Below are 24,881 nucleotides of genomic sequence, written 5' to 3' on the forward strand. Positions count from 1 at the left end.
ATCATATCTCTGTCGTTTGCTTAGAAGGCACTGCACCTATTTTTAGGATATATCCACAATATTAAAAAAAAATCAAGGAACTGAATGGATTCCTACTATACAAATGAACTTTATCTCACAATATTTGTGAATAAAATCAATCTTGCCCTCCAGATGTTTCAGACAATTTCTACCATCATCAATAATGATATCCATAAAAAACCATCAACTCTGTGTCAACTTTTAGCAACCACATAGACTTTCTTCAGGATGCTTTCATTACTTGATATTATCTATCCATTCTATTTCCTTGGTTAAATATAGGAGTTATTTATAATTTTATTTCCTTGCACAATATGAAATGATACTTTACCATTATCATTAAAGTGATTGTCTGCCTCCAGCATTTTTCTAATTTGCTGCTGTCTGATATAGGTACTAGTTGCTTTTTCCGGGGATTTCAAATGACTTTCATGCCTGGGAGTATATAGTTTTGGCTTACTTACACTCTTGATGTTCTTTGCTTATTCCTCCCAGGAATACTCACTATCTCTCCCCCCCATCATAATAAATCTTGCATACTCATAATAAACTTTTCTCCACAATTAAATTCATTTTGATAGTAATAGATAATAAATAAAAGATTTATTAAAAAACAAAGTTTCCTTTCATTTAAGCAACAAACCTTGGCAACTTCATATTTTTAAGCTTTCCTGTTTACTATACAGCTGTGGAATTTCCCATGCAAAAGTAATAACATCTGTTCTTGCTTGTTTTGGTGTGTGTGTGATCAACTAGGGTTGCCTATGTTTTGCCACCTTGTCAGATCCTCAATAGAAAATATAATATATTAGTACAATCTGCATACTGAAATACACTTATATTTTCTTCAACCAACACACCTTTTACATCACAAAAAGCATTCTTTGCACGTTTATCCACAAATACAGGATGCAGGCAATAAAACACTGCCCATTTCTTGCTCCCTGTTGAACTACTTGCTAAGATTTTTACTTAATTTTTTCAAAATTTATTAGATGTTCTGTTTACTTCTATCCTCTACTGTTTGTACTGCACTTACTGTAGCAACTCCATGTTTTGCAAAGAATTTTATAATTCAGGTTATTTAGCTTTCTGTAAAACAACATACCAAAATATTATTTACCTTTGTATACTTCTCAATGAATCTCAAAAACAAAACAATCCACCTCCACTTTACCCCACAATAGTTTGCAGAAAGTTCAACTATATTACAACTGATTAGGAAAAAAAGGCACTTTAGTTTTCCAGTGCTATTGACACCATGACAATCCAGTCATCTGGTTCTATTTTCACTCTAATGCTGAACCCTCATATGAATAGGTCCCTAAGGTCAACAGGCCAAAGAATGCAAGAAACACTCAGGTAAATAACTTGTGACAATTAGCTTTAAATGTTGGGAAAAGTTCTTGGTTGAATGTTAAACTATTAATAAAAATGAGTTCTTCAAATATTATTCAATATATCTGAAGCTAAATTCTTGGGAACTGATTTTGCATGATGGATAAAAACACATGTGGAAGAAAACACACACAGAGAGACACACATATAGATTCAAAACAATGTAATACATCAAAATATGTGACTGGTGAATGTGTTAAAACAAATAGCTATAGCATTTGAAGTCAGAGTTATACTTTATATTAAAACCATTTTCAACTTATTACTGGCTAAATTTCTTCCAGCATATATGGTCTTCAGGCCAATATATATCAATACTGAGACAGAACTTTGCTTTACTAATGAACATGTTATTTAAAAAAAAACTGAAGAGTAAACTCTTGTATCATAGCCAGTAAAATGAATTCCACTATTCTGTTCCATTTAGCACTTTCTGCTTTGTGAATTGAAGTTGATAAAATACAAGTATTACCTTTGTCCAGAATTCTCTTGTATTTGCCCATAGCTGACAGTTAACAATACCTTGGAAAGTTTCCTGCTTAGTCATCTGTGCCTTTGCTTGAATAACCTACAATGTATGCTGGTATTTTTGCAAGTGTAAGTCACACAGAGGGTATATCTGAAGGAGCATTGAGACTTGAAATTCTAAACCACACAAATGCGTTGTGAGAATTCTAGCCTCCAAATCTGAGCTTTGCCAGAAATGAATCAAGCCCTATATTTAAAATAAGTCTTTCAGGTCACATTATTTTGCTCACAAGAGCACTACTTTATCCATCTCATTTGCTTCAATGGAAATGTAACAACAACTCTTGACAATAATAGGAGAGGGGGTCTTTCTGTCATAAAATGACTCATGATGAAACTACACACAACCCTCTGTTCTTTCAAGGCTGGGAATTGGAAGACTTTTGCTCACCTCCCTCATTATCCTTGTTATCAGCACAGGAGGTTTCCATAGCAACATTGCATCCAGGCCCTCTCCAGCCGGTCTGGCAGACACACTGCCAGCTGTTCTGACCGAGTGTGCATCTCCCATTGCCATTGCACAAATCAGGGCAGCCATCTGGTTGAAGAAAGGAAGAAGATAAGTTCAAGTAATACTGATTTGCATGAAGATTCTATGCTGTAGGCACATTAGACAACATTACTGTACACCCAAAAAGAAAGCTAAAGACTATATCAGGTGGCGTTGTTGCTCTAAAGGACTTCATTTATTTGAAGTTGACTAAGTAGAAGGCAGAAGAGAGTGTGTGAAAATTATATGTAGTCTTCCTTGCCAACTGTGACCCATTGGGACATATTTATTTACTTAAACAGAGAAACAAAATAACCATAAACAAAATAATAGTGGGAATGGGTATGATTTCCTGCTAGCTAGATCATTGCTCACTGCTCTCTGGTGGCTGATGGCAAAACCTGGCCTTCAAAGGTCAGGGTGGGACTGGTCTAACTGATTTCCAGAGACCAGAGAGGCCAGTCTGCCCAGCCTTCAGAGAGATAAGGTCACCCTGATCTACTGAACCCCCAGGGGGTGATGTGGCAGCATTAAAGTGGCCACAAATTTGTGAAATCCCACAGGAGTCATGGGTCATGGGTCTCAGATTTGGGACACATTCTGTAACTTAGCTTATTCTGTAACAGAGCTGTGGTGGCACAATAGTTAGAGTGCATTACTGCTCACTCCAGGAGTTCAATCTGGACGGCTCACAGTTGACTCAGTCTTCCATCCTTCCGAGGTCGGGAAAATGTGGACCCAGATTGTTGGGGGCAATACTCTGTAACCCGCTTAGAGAGGGCTGTAAAGCACTACGAAGTGGTATATAAATCTAAGTTGTATTGCTATTGCTAAATGCTATTTGAGATACCTTGGTTCAAAAAATGTTGCCCTATGATGCCTCATTCCATCCAATTAAAGGTTAGAGACAAAGAGGCATGAGAGCTTTAGTAGTATATAGATTTTTAAAGGCTTTCAATATGAGATTATGGTTTCTTCTAATAGTTATACTTTGTTTCCATTATCTTTAAATAACTATTTAACATAACATCTTGCTATTTTTTATAAATATGATGGAACGTCCTGATGGATGAAGCCACTTTATGGTTTTGAGCAACTACTGTATGTCACTGCATAAATTAATAGTGAATAGGGGTAATTTAAATTAAAAAAGTACTACAATGCATGACCATTTTTGTTATTTTAGATAACTATACACATTTACAAAAATAAACTCCTTGCAATATAAACAGACCTGAGCATAAATTTATATTTTCTAAAGGATATGGTAGAAAACACGAAAGAAGCCCTGTCTTTCACTTTCTCAAATGCAGATTTCCTTATCGAGGTAATGGTTATTGATCATTATCAATTAAATTTACATATGCTTAATTTTCAGAGTATATGTTATAAAGCACTACCAACAGCAAAAGATAGCTTTCTGTGATGATTCAGAAATAATCATGTTCATATCAAAATAAGGAAGGATAAAACAGTCCATTTGCTCAAGTGTCATTCATAGATTAAAAGTAAAATTTCCCACCTAATCTTTATGCTCATTGCATTATTTTCTGGGTAGTAATCTATATGATCAAAAGTTGTTCCTGTTGTAGTAGCTATCTGGATTTCTGCAGCTCACATACGGTTAACATTTCACCACAATGCCTACAAGTAGTCCTCAACTTACAACAGTTCATTTAGTGATCATTCGAAGTTACCACGGCACTGAAAGAAGTGAGTTATAACCATTTTTTACACTTACAACCACTGCAGCATCCCCATCCTCACGTGATCAAAATTCAGATGCTTGGCAATGGAATAATAATAATAATAATAATAATAATAATAATAATAATAATAATAATAATAATAATAATAATAATAATAATAATAATAATAATAATAATAAAGTTGGAAGGGACCTTGGAGGTCATCTAGTCCAACCCCCTGATCAAGCAGGAAACCCTATACCATTTCAGACAAATGGCTGTCCAGTCTCTTCTTAAAAACTTCCAGTGTTGGAGCATTCACCGCTTCTGGAGGCAGGTTGTTCCACTGGTTAATTGTTCTAACTGTCAGGAAGTTTCTCCTTAGTTCTAGATTGCTTCTCTCCTTGATTAGTTTCCATCTGTTGCTTCTTGTCCTGCCTTCCGGCGCTTTGGAGAATAGCTTGACTCCCTCTTCTTTGTGGGAGCCCCTGAGATATTAGAACACTGCTATCATGTCCCCTCTCATCCTTCTCTTCATTAAACTAGACATACCCAATTCCAGCAACCGTTCCTTATATGTTTTAGCCTCCAGACCTCTAATCATCTTTGTTGCTCTTCTCTGTACTCTTTCTAGAGTCTCAACATCTTTTTTACACTGTGGCGACCAAAACTGGATGCAGTATTCCAAGTGTGACCTTACCAAGGCATTGTAAAGTGATATTAATACTTCACGTGATCTTGATTCTATCCCTCTGTTAATGCAGCCTAATACTGTGTTGGCTTTTTTGGCAGCTGCAGCACACTGCTGGCTCATATCTAAGTGAAAGTGATATATTTGTGACCGTTGCAGTTTCCTGAGGTCATGTGATCACCTTTTGTGACCTTCTGACAAGCAAACTCAATTGGGAAGCCAGATTCATTTAACCCTGTTACTAAATAACTTCAGTGAATCACTTAACAATGTGGCAAGAAAGGTCATAAAATGGGGCAAAATTCACTTAACAAATGTCTCACTTAGCAACAGAAATTTTGGGCTGAACTGTGGTGGTATGTTGAGGACCACCTATATTTTTCCTCTCACTAATCTGTAAAAGAAGTAGTGCTGGCTTAACATAGTCAATGAATTTTTTTTAAAAATAAATAAAACGATCAATGCCATTCTGACTATACATTTAATCCGAATATTCATGGATAAAGCAGCAATGGCAATCAGAATCCTGAAGGTAAATAAAAGAAGTAATCATCTTATTCATTAAAAGAAATAGGGAAGGAGAGAAATAAGAAATGGGAGCAGTCACACAATTAAAGTGTTCAAAGTCTATCTTAGTCTGACAGAGTTTTTGTTTTTAAGCCACCCCTCCCATTGCCTTCTGCTTTCCAACGTGTATTACTTCCCAATCTATTCCTCCATGAGAAGACACTTCTTTCTGGACAGAATGCTTCATTTCAGAGCTATTGCTAGACTATTTGCTTTGCTTCCTAATCATCAGCTCCAAGGACACTCAACAAGTGCAGAATGTGGAACAAGTGCTGTAATAATTAAGAGATGGGAACCTTCCACCCACTCTGCATGAACCTGGAAATTAAAAAAAAAACAATAACAACACAGGAAAGTTTCAGAATGAAGCTGCTATGATTTAGTGCTGATGACTGAGAAAATGTGTCTGTGTCTCTCACCCCTCTGTACAGAGATAGTTAAAACCCTGAAAAAAATTAAAGGCGTCTCCCCCGCCCCCATATCCAGGATATCCATATCCATATTCTCAAGAATAAAACTTAAAAGCTGATGCCCATTGGAAAAAAACAGCCAAATATAGAGAATCATCCTAAACAGATAGCCAGTTGCTAATAAGAGATGACCAATTTATTATCTAAGACCACCTCTTACTTCAAAGTGTGCACCATCAAGTGCACATATAGCCTAACAACTACGTTTCCCAAACTTGTGCAAGTGAAATGGTTTTACAGTGATTTTGTTATAGCACTATTCAACACAAGGACTCCTAGCCAGGCCTTTTATCCAGGAAATCAGGTTGAGGACAAGGATTGGGATTGAGTTTTCCCCATTTTTGTGAAAATTAAAAAAAAAAAAATTCTTAGGCCTTATAATTCATATTTCTATGATCATTTATATGTTGAAAATAATATTTTGGTGTAATTGATTGATGGGGACATTTTGTACTTGTTCTCGTTGTGCATATTTTGTTTCTAATGAAGCTCTTCACAAACAATACAATTTGTGCAGCTATGAGATCTGTGACTCTTTGGTCTTCCCGTGAAAGGCATAATAAAAGGATGGAATACCATCTCAGGATCCCTGCTTGGCTGCCAGCATATTACTTTCCCATATGTGCCATTTGCTAATGCTTTCTGCTACATCTTAACAAGGCAATGAACCTCAAACCCATTTATTAGTTAGGGACATTGACATTAAAAAGAAACCCATTCCCTTATGATGAGAATGTTGATTCTATTCAGCAAAGGTCACTTTGTGAATGTGTACGTAAATGTCCATCAAAAGTCATAAATTGTTATGGATCTCTTTGACAGCAGAAATGCTTCTTGATTGGAAACTTATTCAGCAGGATCACATTAAATCTGCTAATGGTTGGCGATCTGACTGTCTACTGACTGTTTACTATCCCTGCATTAGCAGTCATACCAGTCTGAAATCAGACTTCTGTAAGGGAACTTTATTTGTCTCTCAATGCAAAGTGAGGCTAATAACTGAGAGAGGAATTGAAAGAGAGGCTATGGGTGTTTTTATAGATCACCTTAGAGGTCAAAGAAGATGCTGTTTAAAAATGCTTTGTTGGAAGCATTGCCCTCAATATTTGTGAACCTAGACTAGAGCCACATCTTCCTGTGAAATGGCCTCAGGCCTTTGGAACATTTTGCCACTCTCAGGTGAGATTGGCTACCACCCTCCTGACATTCTGTAAGAGCCTGAAGTACTGGTACTGCCAGTTGGCTTGGGGTCCCAATGAAGGAAATATCATACTGAACGTGGATGATTGACTAATAGCAGTTCCTCCCCCCTGTATATTCTTTTCCTTTCCTCCCCATTTAGTTATAACTTGTATTTTATTGCAATTATAATGTGATTTTATACATCTCTCTCTCTCTCTCTCTCTCTCTCTCTCTCTCTCTCTCTCTCTCATTTCATTTAAATATTTCAAGCTGCCCAGAGTCACCTTGCAGCGAGATGTGCAGCAAATAAATAAAATAAATAAATAAATAATAACAAAAAGAATCAAGTGCCGTTGATAGTATTTTCCTTCTGGAAGGTAACAATAAATAACAGTTACAGAGATAGCCTGTAAGTTTTAAATTGTAAATCCACCATTCAACAATTCTGGAGGAGTTCAGGAACATGAAGATTCTCTGGTCTGCTATTGCCCATCTTTTTACTGGGAATATAATCCCATATCGTCCCCATATCCCATGACCTAATATACTTTCTATGAAATTATTTTTGAAGAAAACCCTAAGATAATCACATGTCAATACTATAGTTTGGGTCTTGTATGTATTTGCTCATTTAGACTTTCAGTACTTATTTGATAGTTCACAACTTCTTTCACTTGTTTTCTCTGTATAAAATAGGGACATTTAATATCATCTTCAGATATATTTATTGGCTTGACTGGATGTAGATGCCAGCTTAAGGCAGATAAGTAGCAGAAAGTTGATTAAAGTTGATTAGTGATGATCATAGCAGCAGGTACTAGTGGAGGTTTTATTGATATCAACCCTAGATATCAATAAAACATTTTTGAAGCAAGGCAAAAAAATTTGAAGAGCTAATGTTGGTATTGTATCAGTACTGTCCCTCTGTCATTGATGTAATAAAATGAATCTGTCATTAATGGAATAAAAAAGAGCGGATAATGTCAGGGTGAAGAATCAGACCCACACATTAAGTTTCAGTTAAGCTGATTTATTGCTTATGCCTAGTTGAATCTAGTCAGCACTAAATTGGTGCTAGATAAGAGTTAATGACATTTAAAAGTGGGGGGGAGCAGGGGGGCTGGACATGGATTACTCGTTTGAACGTAATGATTCCAGACTGTTTCCTCTCTTGACTCTGTTCCTAAGCTTTGCCTTTTCTTCTCCCGTAGACTTCATAAACAATCCAAAATCAATTCCAGAAGCATGTGTTTGTGTCAAACTCTTTTTCTTATTCTGCTGTTTTCCATGTTGAGAAAGGATTTAAGACTTAAGGGGATGACTTATAGTATAGAGAAGGCCAGAGAGGGCCAGGACAGCCAAACTGCAGGGAGACCCCAAAACATTAAGATGGTGGTGATAGTTATGTGATAGAAGCCTTGTCCCTTTTGTATGTGACAACACTGCATATACAAAAGGGTATCACTTTGGTCATGACTATTATCTTTATTTTATTTTCACTCCCCCCCTCATCAAATGGATATTCCTTATAGGCATTAATAATAATTTTTGCCTGCTTCTGCTGTAGCTTCCTAGTAAGCAATCAGTTAATATGATAAAAATTATGCTATTCCAAAGAGGTTTGGTATACTGAAAAAGCAGCAGTAGCAGTACAGAAATCAGTCAGAAACTGAGGAAGCAAACTGCTTTGTTTAATCTTTTCCAAAGAATGTATGACAACAGCAAGCTAACTGAATTAACAGAAACATATAATTAATATTTCATCCAACTGCAGTCGGTATTCTTTGCAGTGTTCATAATCTCTGTTTTTAAGTCTACTCTCATATCTTCCATTTTTTCCATGATTGTTTATTGTAATTGTTTTCACATTGGAATATATCAATTTAAAATATGGTCTCTTTTGGTCTCATCTAATGGATCATCTTATAACTTGCAGTTGTGGGGTGAGAAAAAGAATTGAAATGTGATACTACAGACTTGTTACATAAATCCTGAATGTTCAAAGTTGACTACTTACACCAAACATTCTCTTGCTCGGCTTTTCTATGAATCACCGGAATTTACAGATGCAGCAGTTAAAACCTGCAACTTACTCTTAGGTAACAAATGGTGTTACTAATCCAAATCCAAATCTAACCACTGCCTGAACTGAACAGAATCTGTTTTGTAAGCGCTTTCCATTCCGGACCTCATCTTCACTAACATTTTTCTTTTTATAGAGAAACACTTGTCTTACCACAATACTGCTGATACTGTTGACGTCAGATCCATTCTCCCTCTCCTCCTTTTTCACATGGGAACCATTGGGCAAAGTGGTTCAATAATTATTATAAAATTTATAGTACAGGAAACTAACTGTCACTGTAATATTTAGTGCAGATAAATGATAATCCAATGCTTGGTTCTTTCAAAGAACTCTTAAACCTTCCTGCTGAAGACAAAAGAAAAGCTGAGAAGTGGGAGAGATTGAGAATTGGAAACATCAAGCATTGGAAGTTGCCTTTCCAAAACTACCTGCTTCCCTCTCCCTCTCCCTCTCCCTCTCTATATATGCAGTGCTTTTTTTCTAAAAAAAAAAAAAAAAAAAAAAAGGTGCCGGAACTCACACACGTCATACAACCCACCTTGCCTACCCTACAAGGTTCCATCCAAAAAAGGTGCCGGAACTCCGTTCTGGGCATTCTATGAGAAAAAAAGCCCTGTATATATGTATTTGTATATGTTTTTGTTTGTGTCTAGGGGTGTGTTTCGTGTATTGATTTGTGTGTGTTTGTGTGTGTGTGTGTGTGTGCGCTAAATGACAAAAAATGGTCTAGGAGAAACCAAGCATCCCTCGGCTATCCTTTCTTAGATTAATTTGTGGCCTGTAGGCTTAGAAATTAAGAAAAATATCACAAATTTCAGAGCAGAGAGCAAGGGGTCATTGTTCCCATTCCATTGCTTTAATTCTAACATCCCAACTCTGGCTATTTTCTGCTACGAACATATGTATTTAAAATGTTTGGTATTGTTTCCTCTATGGGGGATATACATTCCTCATATACTCTCTCTTCACCTTCAGTTCTTCTACCACAATTTGGTTACTTTTTATTCTTTGTTTGCTTTCTGTTTCCTGAAATAAATCTTTTTAACTTTTACAGGATTCTGGACTATCTAGAATATCAAGCCAGTCACTTTCTGTACTTGGTTAATCCTTTTATACATTCCTCAGTTTTGTAGTTTTTAATATGTTTGAAGGATTATAAAGAGATTTGTCTCTTGTGCTTTTCCTGTATGCCTCTCTTCTACCAGTCCCCTAATCTTTGAAAAAATTCCCTTCCTATAGTGAAATGTGACTGTATTCCCATTTGCAAGTCTATTAAACTTACCAGCATTATGGTTACTATTTCCTAACAGTTCTACTTACATTTTGTACCAAACGTTTTCAAGTTTTTGTCGTCTACTCTATTTTCTACCACATCAATTACTCACACTTTCTTCTTTTCTACCACAGTTACTGTAAATCTGGTATGCTTTGCAGTTACGCAGTCCATCAATGTCGCTGTACGGATGAAGGGCATGATTGATTGTCATTATTTTTCTGGTCTACCTATCCAGGGTTCTAGTTCTGTTTGAGCCCAGTCCACTATTCCAGGTATGTATCTAATGACTGGAATTGCCTTGATGGCTTTTCCTCCATTTCATTTGGACTTTAAGATCTTCTTCAGTATCATAATGTATCCATTACTAACCTTCTTCTTGAGATCAGTGTGCTTGAAGGATGTTCAAGTGTTTGCAGTGATCTTCTTCATTTAGATTCTTGATATTATATCCACAGAGCATCTTGATTCCTTCAGGCTGTACTACTTTTCCCTATCTAATGGTGAGCATGACACATTTGTCCAGTCCAAAATCCATTGCAATATCTTGGCTTTACATACAAACAATACTGAGCAGTGATTCTTTTTCAGATGGTGTTTTTCCATACAGCTTCAAACCATTCATGTAAAGGGGGTAGGTAAGATAACACGGCAAATGTTTTTGATGTTTGATAGCCATGGCATGATTTGTTGACAGAGATATCAGTACAATGACAAACAGTAGTGGTGATACTGAGTCTCCTTGAACAATTCCTCTCTGGATGATAACCTCTCCCAGCTATCACAACAATCTGAAAACTGTGACTTCAAAGCTTCTGATGTTTGTACTAACTCTTGTTATCTTTAGGTACTTAATTATCTATTTCTTCTTTGTCAGGTAAAACTGACAAAGAACTTGACTGGTTCATTGCAGTCTCTCCATTGATGGATTGGTAAAATGTTTCTGATTCAATTGAAACTGAAGATTCTGCCTATAGTTGAAATTTGAGCGTTGTATCTGCTGATCTTGGCTTGGTTATTTGCTACTGTATTGATTTTCTTAACTTGCTGTTTGCTACTATATTATTTTTAGTGCTTCATTGATCTTCCTTGTTTCTAGGTGATGTTTGTTGATCAGGTATTGTTTGGTCTTCTTGTTCTTCAGCCTTTCTTCTTCATATTCTTTTAGTCTGTTCTAGTTTATTTGCATCCAACTTGAGTGTGTTGATATTGTTTTGCAACCTAATCACTCATTTTGGTGGTGCATTGTTTCACTTTTTTTTTGGTTTATTGATTTTGCTTCCCAGGTATTAGTTATAACTGCAGGTATGCCATATATACATCAAATACTCAGAACTTATAGAAATCACTAAATAACATAGATAAATACTGAATTAATCTATAGTACTCAAGATTTCAAATGAGCAATAAAGAAAATCAAAATTGGAAAGGTGCTAGGAAGAGATGGTTTGATGGCCCAATGTTACAAAAAGTTAAAGAAGGAACAAGAATAATCATTATTGGACATGATTAATTAAATTCAAATAAGAAAAACAATATCAAAGACCTGAGAAGAATCACATGTAACTTTTACAAAGGAACAGGATGACCTGAAGAATGCTTAGTCATGTGCCAATTATTTTATTTTGATTGCAAGATATTTACCCCTATATTAGCTAAGGTAACATACTGCATACCTGAAATATATACACACAGATCAGACAGGTTAATAGATGATAGAAAGATAAAGATAGATAGATAGATAGATAGATAGATAGATAGATAGATAGATAGATAGATAGATAGATAGGTAGATAGATAGAGCATAGATACATAGATAGATACATAGATAGATGATAGACAGACAGACAACAGCATATTTACTATACACTTACTAGTACCGTATATATCAACATTAAGAAAAAGAAGGTAGCAATAATATTTTTAGATACTGAAAAGGTTTTGAAATGGATATTTATCGTGGAGGTTCTAGATAAAATAATCTCTTGAGAAAAGTTTACAACTGCAAATAGCAAAGATTGCAACAAATAGAACACTTTCTGCAACCTTTTTAATATGTAAGGCACAAGGATAGGGGCTTCACTCTCTCTTTAGTATGTGAACTTTGGAAGTCATAGCAAACAGGATCCAAAAAGAGAACAAATAATTGGTATAAATTTCAAGGAGCGCAATGCAAGATGACATGCTGTGCAGATGACAGAGCACTAATAACAGTTACAGAACCAGAAATCTCAATGCGGTACTGATGCAAATAAAGACTTTCTGGATATAAAATTAATGAAAAAAAACCCCTAAGATAGTAACAAAGCATTTGTTCTCTGAAAAAGACAACATTGTAAAAAAAAAAAAAAGCAAACTGGCTGTGAGATAACAAAAGATGTAGTGAAATAACTAGGACTCTACTTGACTGGATATAAGAAAAATATATTTTAAAATAATTACACCAAATTATGGAGAGACCTTAAATGATCTTGAAAATGGAAAAGGTGGAAAAGTTTTAAATTTTCTTGGCTAGAGTCCCATCATAATAATAACACTGATACACAACCCAAGATAAATTTTCTATTCCAAAACACACCAACTCAAATTTCAGACAGAAATCTGAGGACTGGCAATGTACAATTTGTAGTCTGGAATAGGAGAAAAAAAAAGATGATTTTTTAAAAAATGGCAAAACTAAACAAAAAAGAGGTGAACTAGCATTTCCTAATCTAGTTAAAGAGCAAATGTCTATTATGGGTAACAAAATGGATAAAATTTCTGAATAGCAGAATATCAATTTATAGAAGGAACAGGTTTAGCTAATGGATCTCTTAGGTATTTATGGTGGAAAGTAACAAAATTGTTAAAAAAAATCTGCAGAGACACTTATAAACAAAGTTTATTTAAAAATTAGGGATCTATGTAAAAGCAAGGATAAATTTTGTAAGCTTACTATTACCTTTATAGTTCAATATTATTATTTTAAGTAAATTTATAGTAAAAAGATTTAATTACATATACCAATATAATATATCTGGATTCAGGAAACATACTAACGACACAATAAGAAATGTCTAATAAAGGAAGGAACATTGAAGCTAATGTAGCTTCAAAACTTAGAAAAATAGAAACCAATCTTAAAAAAAGGAGAGACTTTGAGAAAAGTAACAGAATTTGAAAGACTTGCACAAAATCAGGACATTTTTACAAACAATCACTGTGATATGATATGGAAATAGAACAATTGAAAATTTATGTCATAAAATGGGTGCAAAACTTCAAAGAAGCAATCATAAAGTATCAAAGGGAAGAATTATGGGGAAAAATCAATTTCCTCCAAGTTATAACTTAAGAGAAAATTGGTATAAAAGTGCTTTTACAGATGGTATATAACCCTGTTTACTGGAGAAAGCAATTATTTTTGGAAGAGTTAGTGATAAAGGGAAACCAGGCCGCCAAAGAACATGGACACCATTGAAGCTGACACCATCCAGACAATAGAATGAGTCAAAGAAGCAGTGCAAGATCGAAAGATGTGGAGAAACCTGGACCACAGAACTGCCAAGAGTTAGACATGATTGAATGGATACCTTCATCATCATCACATAACATCACATTATCATTTGTCATGATAAATGAAGTATATGACAGCAAATGTTGGAAACCTCACAAAAGAAGAATTTTATTGTATGTAGTGTTATGTTAAAAAAATCTCAAAAGTATTGGAAAGATGTACATCAAATCTTCAAAAATCTTAAAAATAAAATTCAAACAAAACCATATATATTTTTATCAGGTATAATTTCAGAAAACACAAATGAAATATATCACAATTTGCTGAGATATATGCTGAAAGCTGCAAGAACAAACTTGGTCTGACACTGGAAAAGAGAAACCTTGCTGACAGTATCAGATTGGGGGACTAAAATTGGAGAATGCTTGCAATGGCAAAATTGATATTAATAGACACTTAACCAGATTCAAGCGGGAACAGCTCCCTAAAATATAACACAATATGCAAAAAACCATTTTTAGACATCTGGAATTGGGTTTTTAGGATTTAAACAGAGACCAGCAAAAATCTTTAATGTTCATAGTACAGAACCAGTATCTAAATTGTGCTCATCAGTTGGGAACACAGATAGAAGGAAAAGAAGAAATGTGTTACTGGAAAGATTTTTTATAATGTTTGTAATCTATATTTAGCATTTTTGTTTTGCCTTATCTTATTTTTTTCTCTTTTGCTTTTAAACAATAAAAGTATTAAAATAAAAAGTGTATCTGTCAATTACAGCGGATACTATTTTGAGATCTTTTTAAAAATAGCATATGTTCTAAGTAAAACAACAACAACGTTTAATCTGAATAGAAACTGAATTTCATTGCTGATAAATCTCCATATGACAAAATGTATATAGTTGGAAGGGACCTTGTAGGTTTTCTAGTCCAACCCCTGCTTAGGCAGGAAACCCTTTACCCTTTCAGATAAATGGGTGTCCAATCTCTTCTTAAAAACTTCCAGTGTTGGAGCATTCACAACTTCTGGAGGCAGCTTGTTCCACAGAACAATTAAACAGCGAAATAACTTCCCTCCAGAAGTTGTGAATGTTCCAACACTGGAAGTTTTTAACAACCATTTCTCTGAAATGGCATAGGGTTTTCTGCCAGAATGGGGGTTGGACTAGAAGACATCCAAGATCCCTTCCAACTCTGTCATTCTATTCTACAAGGGCAATTTGGAAATAATCCTCCATTTGGTTATCAATGACAGACACTCACAGATACAGAACTTTTATTATACACATTAGAAAACTACAACATTACATTACTTTTCAAAATAATAATAATAATAATAATAATAATAATAATAATAATAATAATAATAATAATAATAATAATAATAATAACAGTAAAGTTGGAAGGGACCTTGGAGATCATCTAGTCCAACCCCCTGCTCAGGCAGGAAACCCTATACCATTTCGGACAAATGGCTGTCTAGTCTCTTCTTAAAAACTTCCAGTGTTGGAGCATTCACTGCTTCTGGAGGCAGGTTGTTCCATAGGTTAATTGTTTTAACTGTCACCATTCAAATTGAGGCATTTGTCATAACATCTTACAAGATTTAAAATTGCTTAGTAGTAGTCACTTGGTGCCAAATATGGGCTGTGGGGGGGGATAAAAGCATTCCAATAGAATTCTTCAAAAGTTCTTGAGTGTGTCTAGCGGTATATGGGTGAGCATTATTGTGAACCAATACCACACCAGACGTCAGCATGCCCCAACACTTGTTATGGATGGCTTGTGTGAGCTTTTGTAATGTTTCACAGTAGACTTCTGAATTGATGGTCGAACCATGCTCCATGAACTTCACTACCAATACTCCTTTGGCATCTTCATATTTGGCGGGATTTTCTATGCCACCATTTCCGGTGTGGTGTTGGTTCACGATAATGCTCACCTGCACACCACTAGACACACCCAAGAACTTTTGAAGCAGTTCCATTGGGATGTTTTTGATCATCCCCCCATAGCCCAAATTTGGCACTGAGCGACTATTACTAAGAAATTTCAAAACCTTATAAGACGTTATGACAAGTGCCTCAATTTGAATGACGATTATGTCGAAAAGTAATGTAATGTTGTAGTTTTCTAATGTGTATAATAACAGTTCTGTATCTGCAAGTGTCTGTCATTGATAACCAAACTGAGGTTTCTTTTCAAATGGCCCTCGTATTCTGATAGCCCCATGTCCCAATAAATACTCTGTTTATTTAAAAAAGAAGAATGAAAAGGCTGCTCAAGAGAATGGGACACTGAAAGAAATGTGAGAATCTGTAAGTAAACGGAATCATTTTTTTCTAGCTATTTATACAACATAAGTTGTAGGACAAGAACCTGAATCTGCATCACATTTCCCAGAAAGAAAATGGGAACAATAAAAATAAGTTAAGATAAGATGACAAAATATTCTAGGACATTGGGGAAGAATAGTTGGTCACTTATTACAGATCCTGAGAACATCTACCTGAGGTATCACAAGGAACTTAATTATGAAATTGCTTGCATATGAGTGATTCCCTCCCCAAAACAATCATTTCTCCCTCACATCAGACTTGTTACCATATGATTGTAAGGTATGACACCAGTTTTCAGAATATATCCAGGAGAGATGTGAATAATTATAGGTGTCTCAGCTTAACAACTGTTCTGGGCAAATGTCTAGAAATGGTAACTGAAGCAAATATAAGCCCATAGAAGAATAATCCTTTGCTGAAGGAAAATCAGCATGGATTCTATAAAAAATAATCCTGCCTCAACAATCTTCTATAATTTTTTTTTGAGAATGTCAATAGACATATGAATGGAGGTGACTTTGTAAGGCTAGTTTGCTTGGATTTCCAAAAGAATGACAAAGTTTCTCATCAAAGACTTTGAGTTAACTTAGTGGTCATAGAAAAAAAGGCCTAATCATTTTAGGGATTGCTAACTGGTTAAAGAAGTAGCAAAAACTAGGAAAACATGGACAATTTACTTAATAGATATAAGGAAGAAGCAGAGTCCGTCACAGACAATGTTGGGACTGATTTTTTAAAAATGTACATCAGTCAAATATCTTGACATAGGGTATGATTGTAAGGTTTCCAAGTTTGGGAGAATAGCGAATTGTTCATGCTGGTAAAACCTAAAAAGACTTTGTAAAGAGCTCCAGAAGAATTTATTTAAATTTGATGAATGGTTAACAAAACTTATTTAAATTTGATGAATGGTTAACCTGATAAATTAATTACCATAGGATATCATCTAGTCTTGATACTTAGGGCTACATTTACTGGGGGCAGCATTCTTTCAAACATAAATTAAAGGATGGAACACACATAAACATTCCTATCTCTTGCTTACAAGCAACCTAAAAGCATCACATTGGTCACTGTGAAAACATGTTTAAGATTAGACCTTGGTCTCATCCAGCAGGTTTCTTATATCCTTATAATCTTAAAGGTATCCGAGCAAAATTTGTATTTGTAGATAAGAGATGGGAGAGCCAGTGGTTAGGGTACAGGCAAAAGAACCAGGAGACTGAGTTCCAATCCTATCTTAGGCACAAAACCAGAAGGATAATCTTGGGCCAGTCACTCTCTTTCAGCTTAAAAAAGGAGGCAATGGCATACCCCTTTTGAAATCTTGCCAAGAAAACTACAGGGATTAGTTCTGGCAGTCACCAGGAATCTTAACTTGAAGGCATATGGACCCACACGCAAAAACGATGGAGGACTAGTGATTATCTCAATATTGCTGAAATACAATGATCAGCATCTCTGTTACTGTATACATATATAGTAAAGCCTTGTATAGAACTTTGTACTATATTAATCTATTCAGAAACAAGACTGATTGAACTAAAAGAACTTTACTCCTGGTTAAATTCACAGTTGATTCAAATCTTATTATGTAGTTAATACTTTATTACATTGAAACTCAAGCTCATAAAGAACCTACATAAATACGTAAACCAAGAATCTACTTCTGCTATACTCTTTTTTTAAATAAATCTAAATCTATCTGTCATTTTGATATTCAGCTTTCTAAGTGTCTCAGAAAATCAGTAAGCCCTACATAGTTTTTTTTAAGAGAATACAATGATAGGAAGGAACCTTGAAAATCATATACATCCAATTCAGGAATCTAATACATCATCTCTAACTGACAGCTATCCAGCCATTTGTTTGAATACTTTAAACCAAGAGTCCACCAATTCCTGAAATAATTTGTTCAATTAGCTCCTACCATTAGGAAATGCCTTTTTATCTCCAGCTGAGATAACAGAATAACAGAATTGGAAGGTGTTAAGTCCGGCGAATAATGGCGCTTGATGCAATGCATTTCTAACATGTCTTTATTCTCTGACTACAGTCAACGAACAACAGCAAGCACAGAGGCACGCAGGCCTCTATATATACCCTCTGATTCCCGGGCAATTCCAACCAATAGCAGGCAATCTTTTCCCGCCTTGCGCATGCGCACAAGGCCGGCGCCGCTCAGTCTGGTCCCGGGCAGCTTTTGCAAATGCCCGGGACTCTTGCATCATCCCGAGCCTGCTTCTGCAGGCTCAGGACACAACACCCCTCCCCCCTAGATAAAGTAATGCTGTGCCCAACATGGACGCCACCTTTGGTAGAAGGGTGGGAAGGAGCCGAAGTAGCGTGGCGAATCGTGTTGGCTTGTAGAAACCCCTTCTGTCGACCCAGGCAAACTGCAGCGATGTGGCCTTTCTTTCCGCACGCTCGGCAAATGGCGGAACGGAACCGACATTCCGCTCGCTTGTGGCGACCTCCGCATCCAAAGCAATGGAGCTCAGCTGGGCCCTTGTCCTGACGATCTTTGGGCCTCCTCCCAGCTGCTTGGTAAAGCTTGTCCACCTCTCCTTCAGGATCTTCTTCTGAATTCTCCCGCACGTCCTCCTTGTGGATGGTTGCAGTCTCTGGAGCGCTTCGAGTAGGCCACAGATTCTTGACCGCTCCACCTGCAGCTTTCTCTGCCATAACCTCTCGCAGAGNCTTCCTTAGCAAACAGCTTCTGCTGTAAGTCTCTGTTCCTCAGTCCGCACACAAAACGGTCACGCAGCCTTTCCTCTAAGTCCTTGAAATCACACGGTTTAGCTGCTCTTCGCAATGCTGCAATGAATTCTTTTGCAGATTCCCCAGCTCGCTGATCCCTCAGTTCAAATGTGTGCCTCCAAGCAATGACAGATTGCTTTGGCTGGAAGTGTTCTTTCAAAACTTTCTTCAAATCGGAGTATGAAACAGTTTCTAGCGAGGCCGGGGCGATTAGATTCTCGGCGATCTCAAAGGTGTCTTGCCCACAAACGCACAACATTGTGGCAGCCTTTAGACCTTCTTCCCTTATCTGATTTACGCAGAAGTAAGTCTCTACTCTGGCAACGTAAGATTCCCACTTCTCCGGGTGAGAGACATCAAATTCAGCTAACCGCCCAATTTTCGCCATGATCAGGAACAGGGGTTTTTTTTAGCCGCACTCACCCTCCAGTGATGCTGGCAGGATAGACGCTGACTTCAACGCCGTTGTTCCTCTTCCGGACTTCTTTGGGTGAGTCTTCAAGCTTTCCTAGCTATTTAGACTGAATCCCACCTTCATCACCAGTGTTAAGTCTGGCGAATAATGGCGCTTGATGCAATGCATTTCTAACATGTCTTTATTCTCTGACTACAGTCAACGAACAACAGCAAGCACAGAGGCACGCAGGCCTCTATATATACCCTCTGATCCCCGGGCAATTCCAACCAATAGCAGGCAATCTTTTCCCGCCTTGCGCATGCGCACAAGGCTGGCGCCGCTCAGTCTGGTCCCGGGCAGCTTTTGCAAATGCCCGGGACTCTTGCATCATCCCGAGCCTGCTTCTGCAGGCTCAGGACACAACAGAAGGGACCATGGAGATCTTCTAATTCAATCCCCTGCTCAAGCAGGAAACCCTATACTATTCTGGACAAATGGCTGTCCAATCTTTTAAAAATCTCCAGTGATGGAGCACCCACAACCTCTGAAGGCAACCCATTCCACTGGCTAATTGTTCTCACTGTCAGAAAATTCCTCCTTAATTCTAGGTTGGTTCTCTCCTTGATTAGTTTACAGCCATTGCTTCTTGTCCTGTCTTCTGGTGCTTTGGAAAATAGGTTGACCCCCTCTTGTTTGTAGCATTCCCTCAGATATTGGAACACAGCTACTATGTCACCTGCAGTCCTTCTTTTCACTAGACTAGATATACCCAATTCCTGTAACTGTTCTTCATATTTTTAGTCTCCAGTCTCCTAATCATCTTTTTGCTCTTCTCTGAATTGTTTCCAGAGTCTCAACATCTTTTTTATATTGTGGCAACCAAAACTAGATGCAATGTTCCAAGAGTGGTCTTACAAGACCTTATAATGTGGTACTAACACTTCATATGATCTTGATTCTATGCCTCTGTAAATGCAACCTAGGACTGCCTAAGCAGCCAAGATCTCCTTCTTGTCCTGTCCTCTGGGGCAACATTGAATAAATTGTCTTCTGCCTACTTTCAGATCATGTTTCCCTGCAGTCTCCTCTTCTCCAGATGAAACAACTGCTTCTAGCTAGTCTATGTTTTATTCCAAGTCCTTTCTAGATATGCTCCAGTTTGTTAATGTTTTTTCCTAAAATGTGGTGTCCAGATGCAATATTTTAGGGGTAAAACAGAGTAAAAGGAACAATAGCATGTGTCGCTTTAGGCAAGAGAAAACTGGACTCAATTTTCAGGAAACTCACATTCCTGAACTATGATTTTCAATCTCAGTCATTTCTCTGTGAAATATAAGCTGTTCAGTTTCCTTTCACAAGCAGCCTTTGGCTCTCCGTAGTTGCCAACGCTGAGAAGTTCAGATATAAGAATTTGTTTGCCACTAGCATGTCAAAGGTTAGTTGTAATTGTCAAGAAATGCCATGTACTAACAAGCTCTATAATGTTCTTCTGATGCTCATAAAATGGACTTAGTACAGTCTTGAAATAAGAAAAAGATGCATTTGCACTACATAGGCACTAAAAGAAATGAGCAATTTCACAGCCTAAAATATGCCTCCAAGACATTTTATTTTACCTCTTGGTGTGTCATGTCTGATGTTTGAACAAATGAAATGATATACTATCGAGGGACGCATCACACTGTAGCATTCCCATTTCTTTTAAATGCAAAAAGGTATTAATTGTGAATAAACACTCTGGGTTTTCTTCAAGGGAAGTTGTAGAGTGATCAACAAACCACAATGGTCTATGTCTCCCCTCCCCCAAGAACATCTGAGCAAGATGAAAACAAGAACAAAATCTCTGAGAAGTTTTCACTACAGTTGCGAATTCATGGACATGACTTTGCTTTTAGTGCAAATAATAGAGAACGGAAAACTATAGTAGGCATGAAGTTGCTAGGAAACATCGCACCACAAGCAAAGTTCATTCCATTTGTGGCTATACAGAGAACACACACACATACACACATATATATTCCATATACAGGGTTTCATTAAAAATATCATAAAGCATAAATGCAAGCACCTAGATAAACAACAATGTGCTCTATTTATTAACGTCAAAAGTAGTTATTTTGCAAGGGTTTTTAAATCCTCCCTTCAAAGCTATATTAATAAAGAATGAATAGAGCCTTGACAAAAGACTTGCAATGCAAATTAGGTAGACAAACATTGGATCTTTTTTAAATGTAACAAAACAAAACAAACCTCCTACATATTATATACATATAAATATTTATTTGATCGGTAACAGGACAAACTTTGTCAATTAACACTGAAGCTTTTGTTTCTCCAAAAAGTACAGTTAGACAAATTTTGGTTACCCATGCAATACTTTTTGAGAAATAACTGCATTTAAATATGGGCCCACTTCTGTCTGTATCCAAATCCCTATTTCTAAAAAGGTTCTTAAATATACATAATAGTGCCTATGAACATTTTGTAAGGAAGGAAATCTTCTTGAAAAACTGAAATAAAATCCACAGATTGAAACAGTACTGACATTGTGATGCAAAGCAGAATCTCAGATCTACAGGTGCTCATTCTCACATACCAAGTTTTGTTATAGCAAGGCCAGTCACAGCTGGAATAGCTATCTACAGGCGCAGAATAGCATGAAATAAAAGTAGGCATTTTGATCATTATGCAGACTAGATCCAGGGTTTTATAAGAACCAGGAAACTTCATATCGGAGATAGGCATAACCGCTGTAAATCTTTATGTTGGAAATACAGTAATATGTGCTAAAGCAATGATGAAATAGTAGCATGGTAAAATCAGTCAATAGTTATATTAGTCATAAGAACAATGACATATTAGGAAGGCTCATCTCATACATACTATGTATTTTGCTGCTGAATTTTATTAAATTTACTGAATTTAAATACTGAATTAATTGATGAAATTTCTGGCACTCAGATCATTCAATCATCATGCCAGCTTTTTAGTTTCATGCATACTAAAAATCCTATTTGGAAATTCATCTCCATGCAGAGTAGAGTGTCACACTTCCTAACCCAGTGGTGGCGAACCTATGGCACGTGTGCCAGAGGCGGCACTCAGAGCCCTCTCTGTGGGCACGTGTGCCATGCCACGGATATGGCAACCGTCCCTCTTCACCAGCTGCCTGCTAACTCGCCGAGGTCCCACATGGCCGGATGCATCCCAGCATGGCTGGTTTCCCTTCCCCCTGTCCCATCTCTCCTGGCCTCGCATGCTCTCCTTTTCCCAGGCACAACCCACTGCATCTATGTTTCTCTGAACTGCTGGTGGTGAGCTGTGGAGCCCCAGTCAAGGGGCTGGCAGGCTGTGGCTGCTGACGGACACCATTGGCCCCCATGCGCTTGCTGGCATCTGTGTGCGGGGGCCGATGGTGTCAGGCAGCAGCCGCCCCGGCCCCTGCTCCGCCTTGCCCTGCGGCAATGGCACCCCTGCCTCTCCTTGCCTTGCCTCACCCCACAGGACGAGCCTCCTGCCCACCGTCTCACCTGCCAGAGACCCCTTCGATCTCCCCCAACCCTGTCCGGCCCCCACAGGCGTCCCTCCCCATGAGCAACATCGAGGTGACCACACCCACCTTGGCCACACCCACCCAGTCTGCCATGACCACCACAGACACACCCACCCAGTGGGCCACGCCCACCTGGCACCCGACAATAAATAAGTGGGTTTTGGGTTGCACTTCGGGCACTTGGTCTCTAAAAGGTTTGCCATCACTATCCTAACCTATCCTTTGATGTCATGTGTTGTTCCAGATCTGTCTTTCACAATTTGAACATTGATCATAGACATTTACAAAGGAACAGTTAAACATAATCAATTCCTTGGGCTCTATTGCTTTTTTATGTATTTTTGTAAATGCCTCCGTCCAAAAGCATGGGAATTGTAAGCAAGCTCTGGTACAATTTGGCTATTTGATAGCCTAAAGCTGAAAGCTGAGGCTCTATTCCAGTTTGGGATTTTTGATTATTAAAAATCACCCCAACTTAAAGCTTTGTATCCTTCCAATTTATATCTGCAATTTGAATTTCAGACCTTGCTTAAGAATAAGAAGTAGTCACCAAGTAATATAAAAATGGATGCATGCATGCATGCATCCACCATCCACACGTACATACATATCTATATACACACATGCAAACATATATACATTATTATTTTCTGCTTGTGAGTGAATGACAAAGAAATGAACTTACTATTGAGAACTGGAATTTGCAACTCGCTTTGTCATATCTGCTGCTGCTGCTAAATCCAAACATCTCAGTGAAACATTTTGTAGAATTATTGACAAGACACTATTTCTTTCTATCTAGGACACAATGCTAAAGTCTTTCCTTCCCTGGTCCCCTTCATTACTCCCAATTAAAAAAAAAGCTTTATGACAGCTTATTGATTTCCCAAATGCTAAAGTGATATCTTTTTTATTTTCATTTCTCTCTTTTTCCCAAGAAAAGTCCAACTTCCACCACTCTGAATCAGCAATGCAAGAATACATGCTATCCTGAACTGTTATTCTCTTTCTGCTACTTTCTTTCTTCAACCAGTGATATTTCCATCCCTCTTTTCCTCTTTTCCTACTTTTAAGCAAAGTTATATCTTCTGTCCTAGGTGTATGTGTGAATTCTATACATTTTTTAAAATCTTTGCTGTGGGAAAAAAGCTTGAAACTTTATTTTTATCTTTGTTCTTAGTTATATCTGGTTCTGTGGTTATTCGCTTATAGAGGACATGTGATGCTGTGATGCTCTCCCTCATAAAATGTTCCCATTAGTACAATTCTTGGACAAAATACTTAGAGATCAAAATATTTAATACTTTTTTCTCCTGCTCAAGGTAGCAAACCTCCTCCTCCTCCTCCTCCTCCTCCTCCTCCTCCTCCTCCTCCTCCTTCTTCTTCTTCTTCTTCTTCTTCTTCTTCTTCTTCTTCTTCTTCTTCTTCTTCTTCTTCTTCTTCTTCTTCTTCTTCTTCTTCTTCCAATATTTCTTCCTTCTCCTATTTTCCCCACAACAACCTTGTAATGTGGGTTGGACTGAGAGAGAGTGATTTTCATGCCTAATGCACAACTAGCACTCACAGTCTCCTAGTTTCGAGCCTGGTGCCCCAACCACATATATTGCACTACAGAGTTGCAAAAACTATACAGACTAATTCTAGAAGGGAATAAACTGAAACCACTATTCTGTTATAAACCATTCCTAATGCTCAAAGACCACCCTTTCAAATGTAGCAAAACGTGCTAAAGTAGAATATGAATTCAATTGAAGATTACTGACTTCTTGAGGAGGGACAAGATGGTGGCAATAACATAAATGATCTCTAGCTGGTATTTATTTTGTGTGCTTGCTTATTTGGGGGCATTAGAAAAGCTTAATTTTACTAGAATATTTGCAGTCTATCTCTGCATGCGAGTAAACCACATTCCTAGTGGTTTGTTGTAAGTTGCTATAAAT

At 37.2% G+C, this 24,881-nt stretch overlaps 1 protein-coding gene across 1 annotated transcript in view; it reads right to left on the reverse strand.

Annotated features, from left to right (window-relative positions):
* The window catches only part of TENM2 (teneurin transmembrane protein 2), a gene marked incomplete at its 5' end in the record, with an annotated part of 346,728 nt that overhangs the window by 81,249 nt on the left and 240,598 nt on the right, over positions 1-24,881 (reverse strand). The window contains one exon of the mRNA XM_015819334.1: positions 2,339-2,485. Within this exon, the coding sequence (XP_015674820.1) occupies positions 2,339-2,485 (147 nt within the window). The remainder of the gene's footprint in view (positions 1-2,338; positions 2,486-24,881) is intronic.

Source organism: Protobothrops mucrosquamatus, unplaced genomic scaffold, assembly GCF_001527695.2.
Source record: "Protobothrops mucrosquamatus isolate PMUCROS unplaced genomic scaffold, P.Mucros_1.0 scaffold898, whole genome shotgun sequence".
NCBI lineage: Eukaryota > Metazoa > Chordata > Lepidosauria > Squamata > Viperidae > Protobothrops > Protobothrops mucrosquamatus.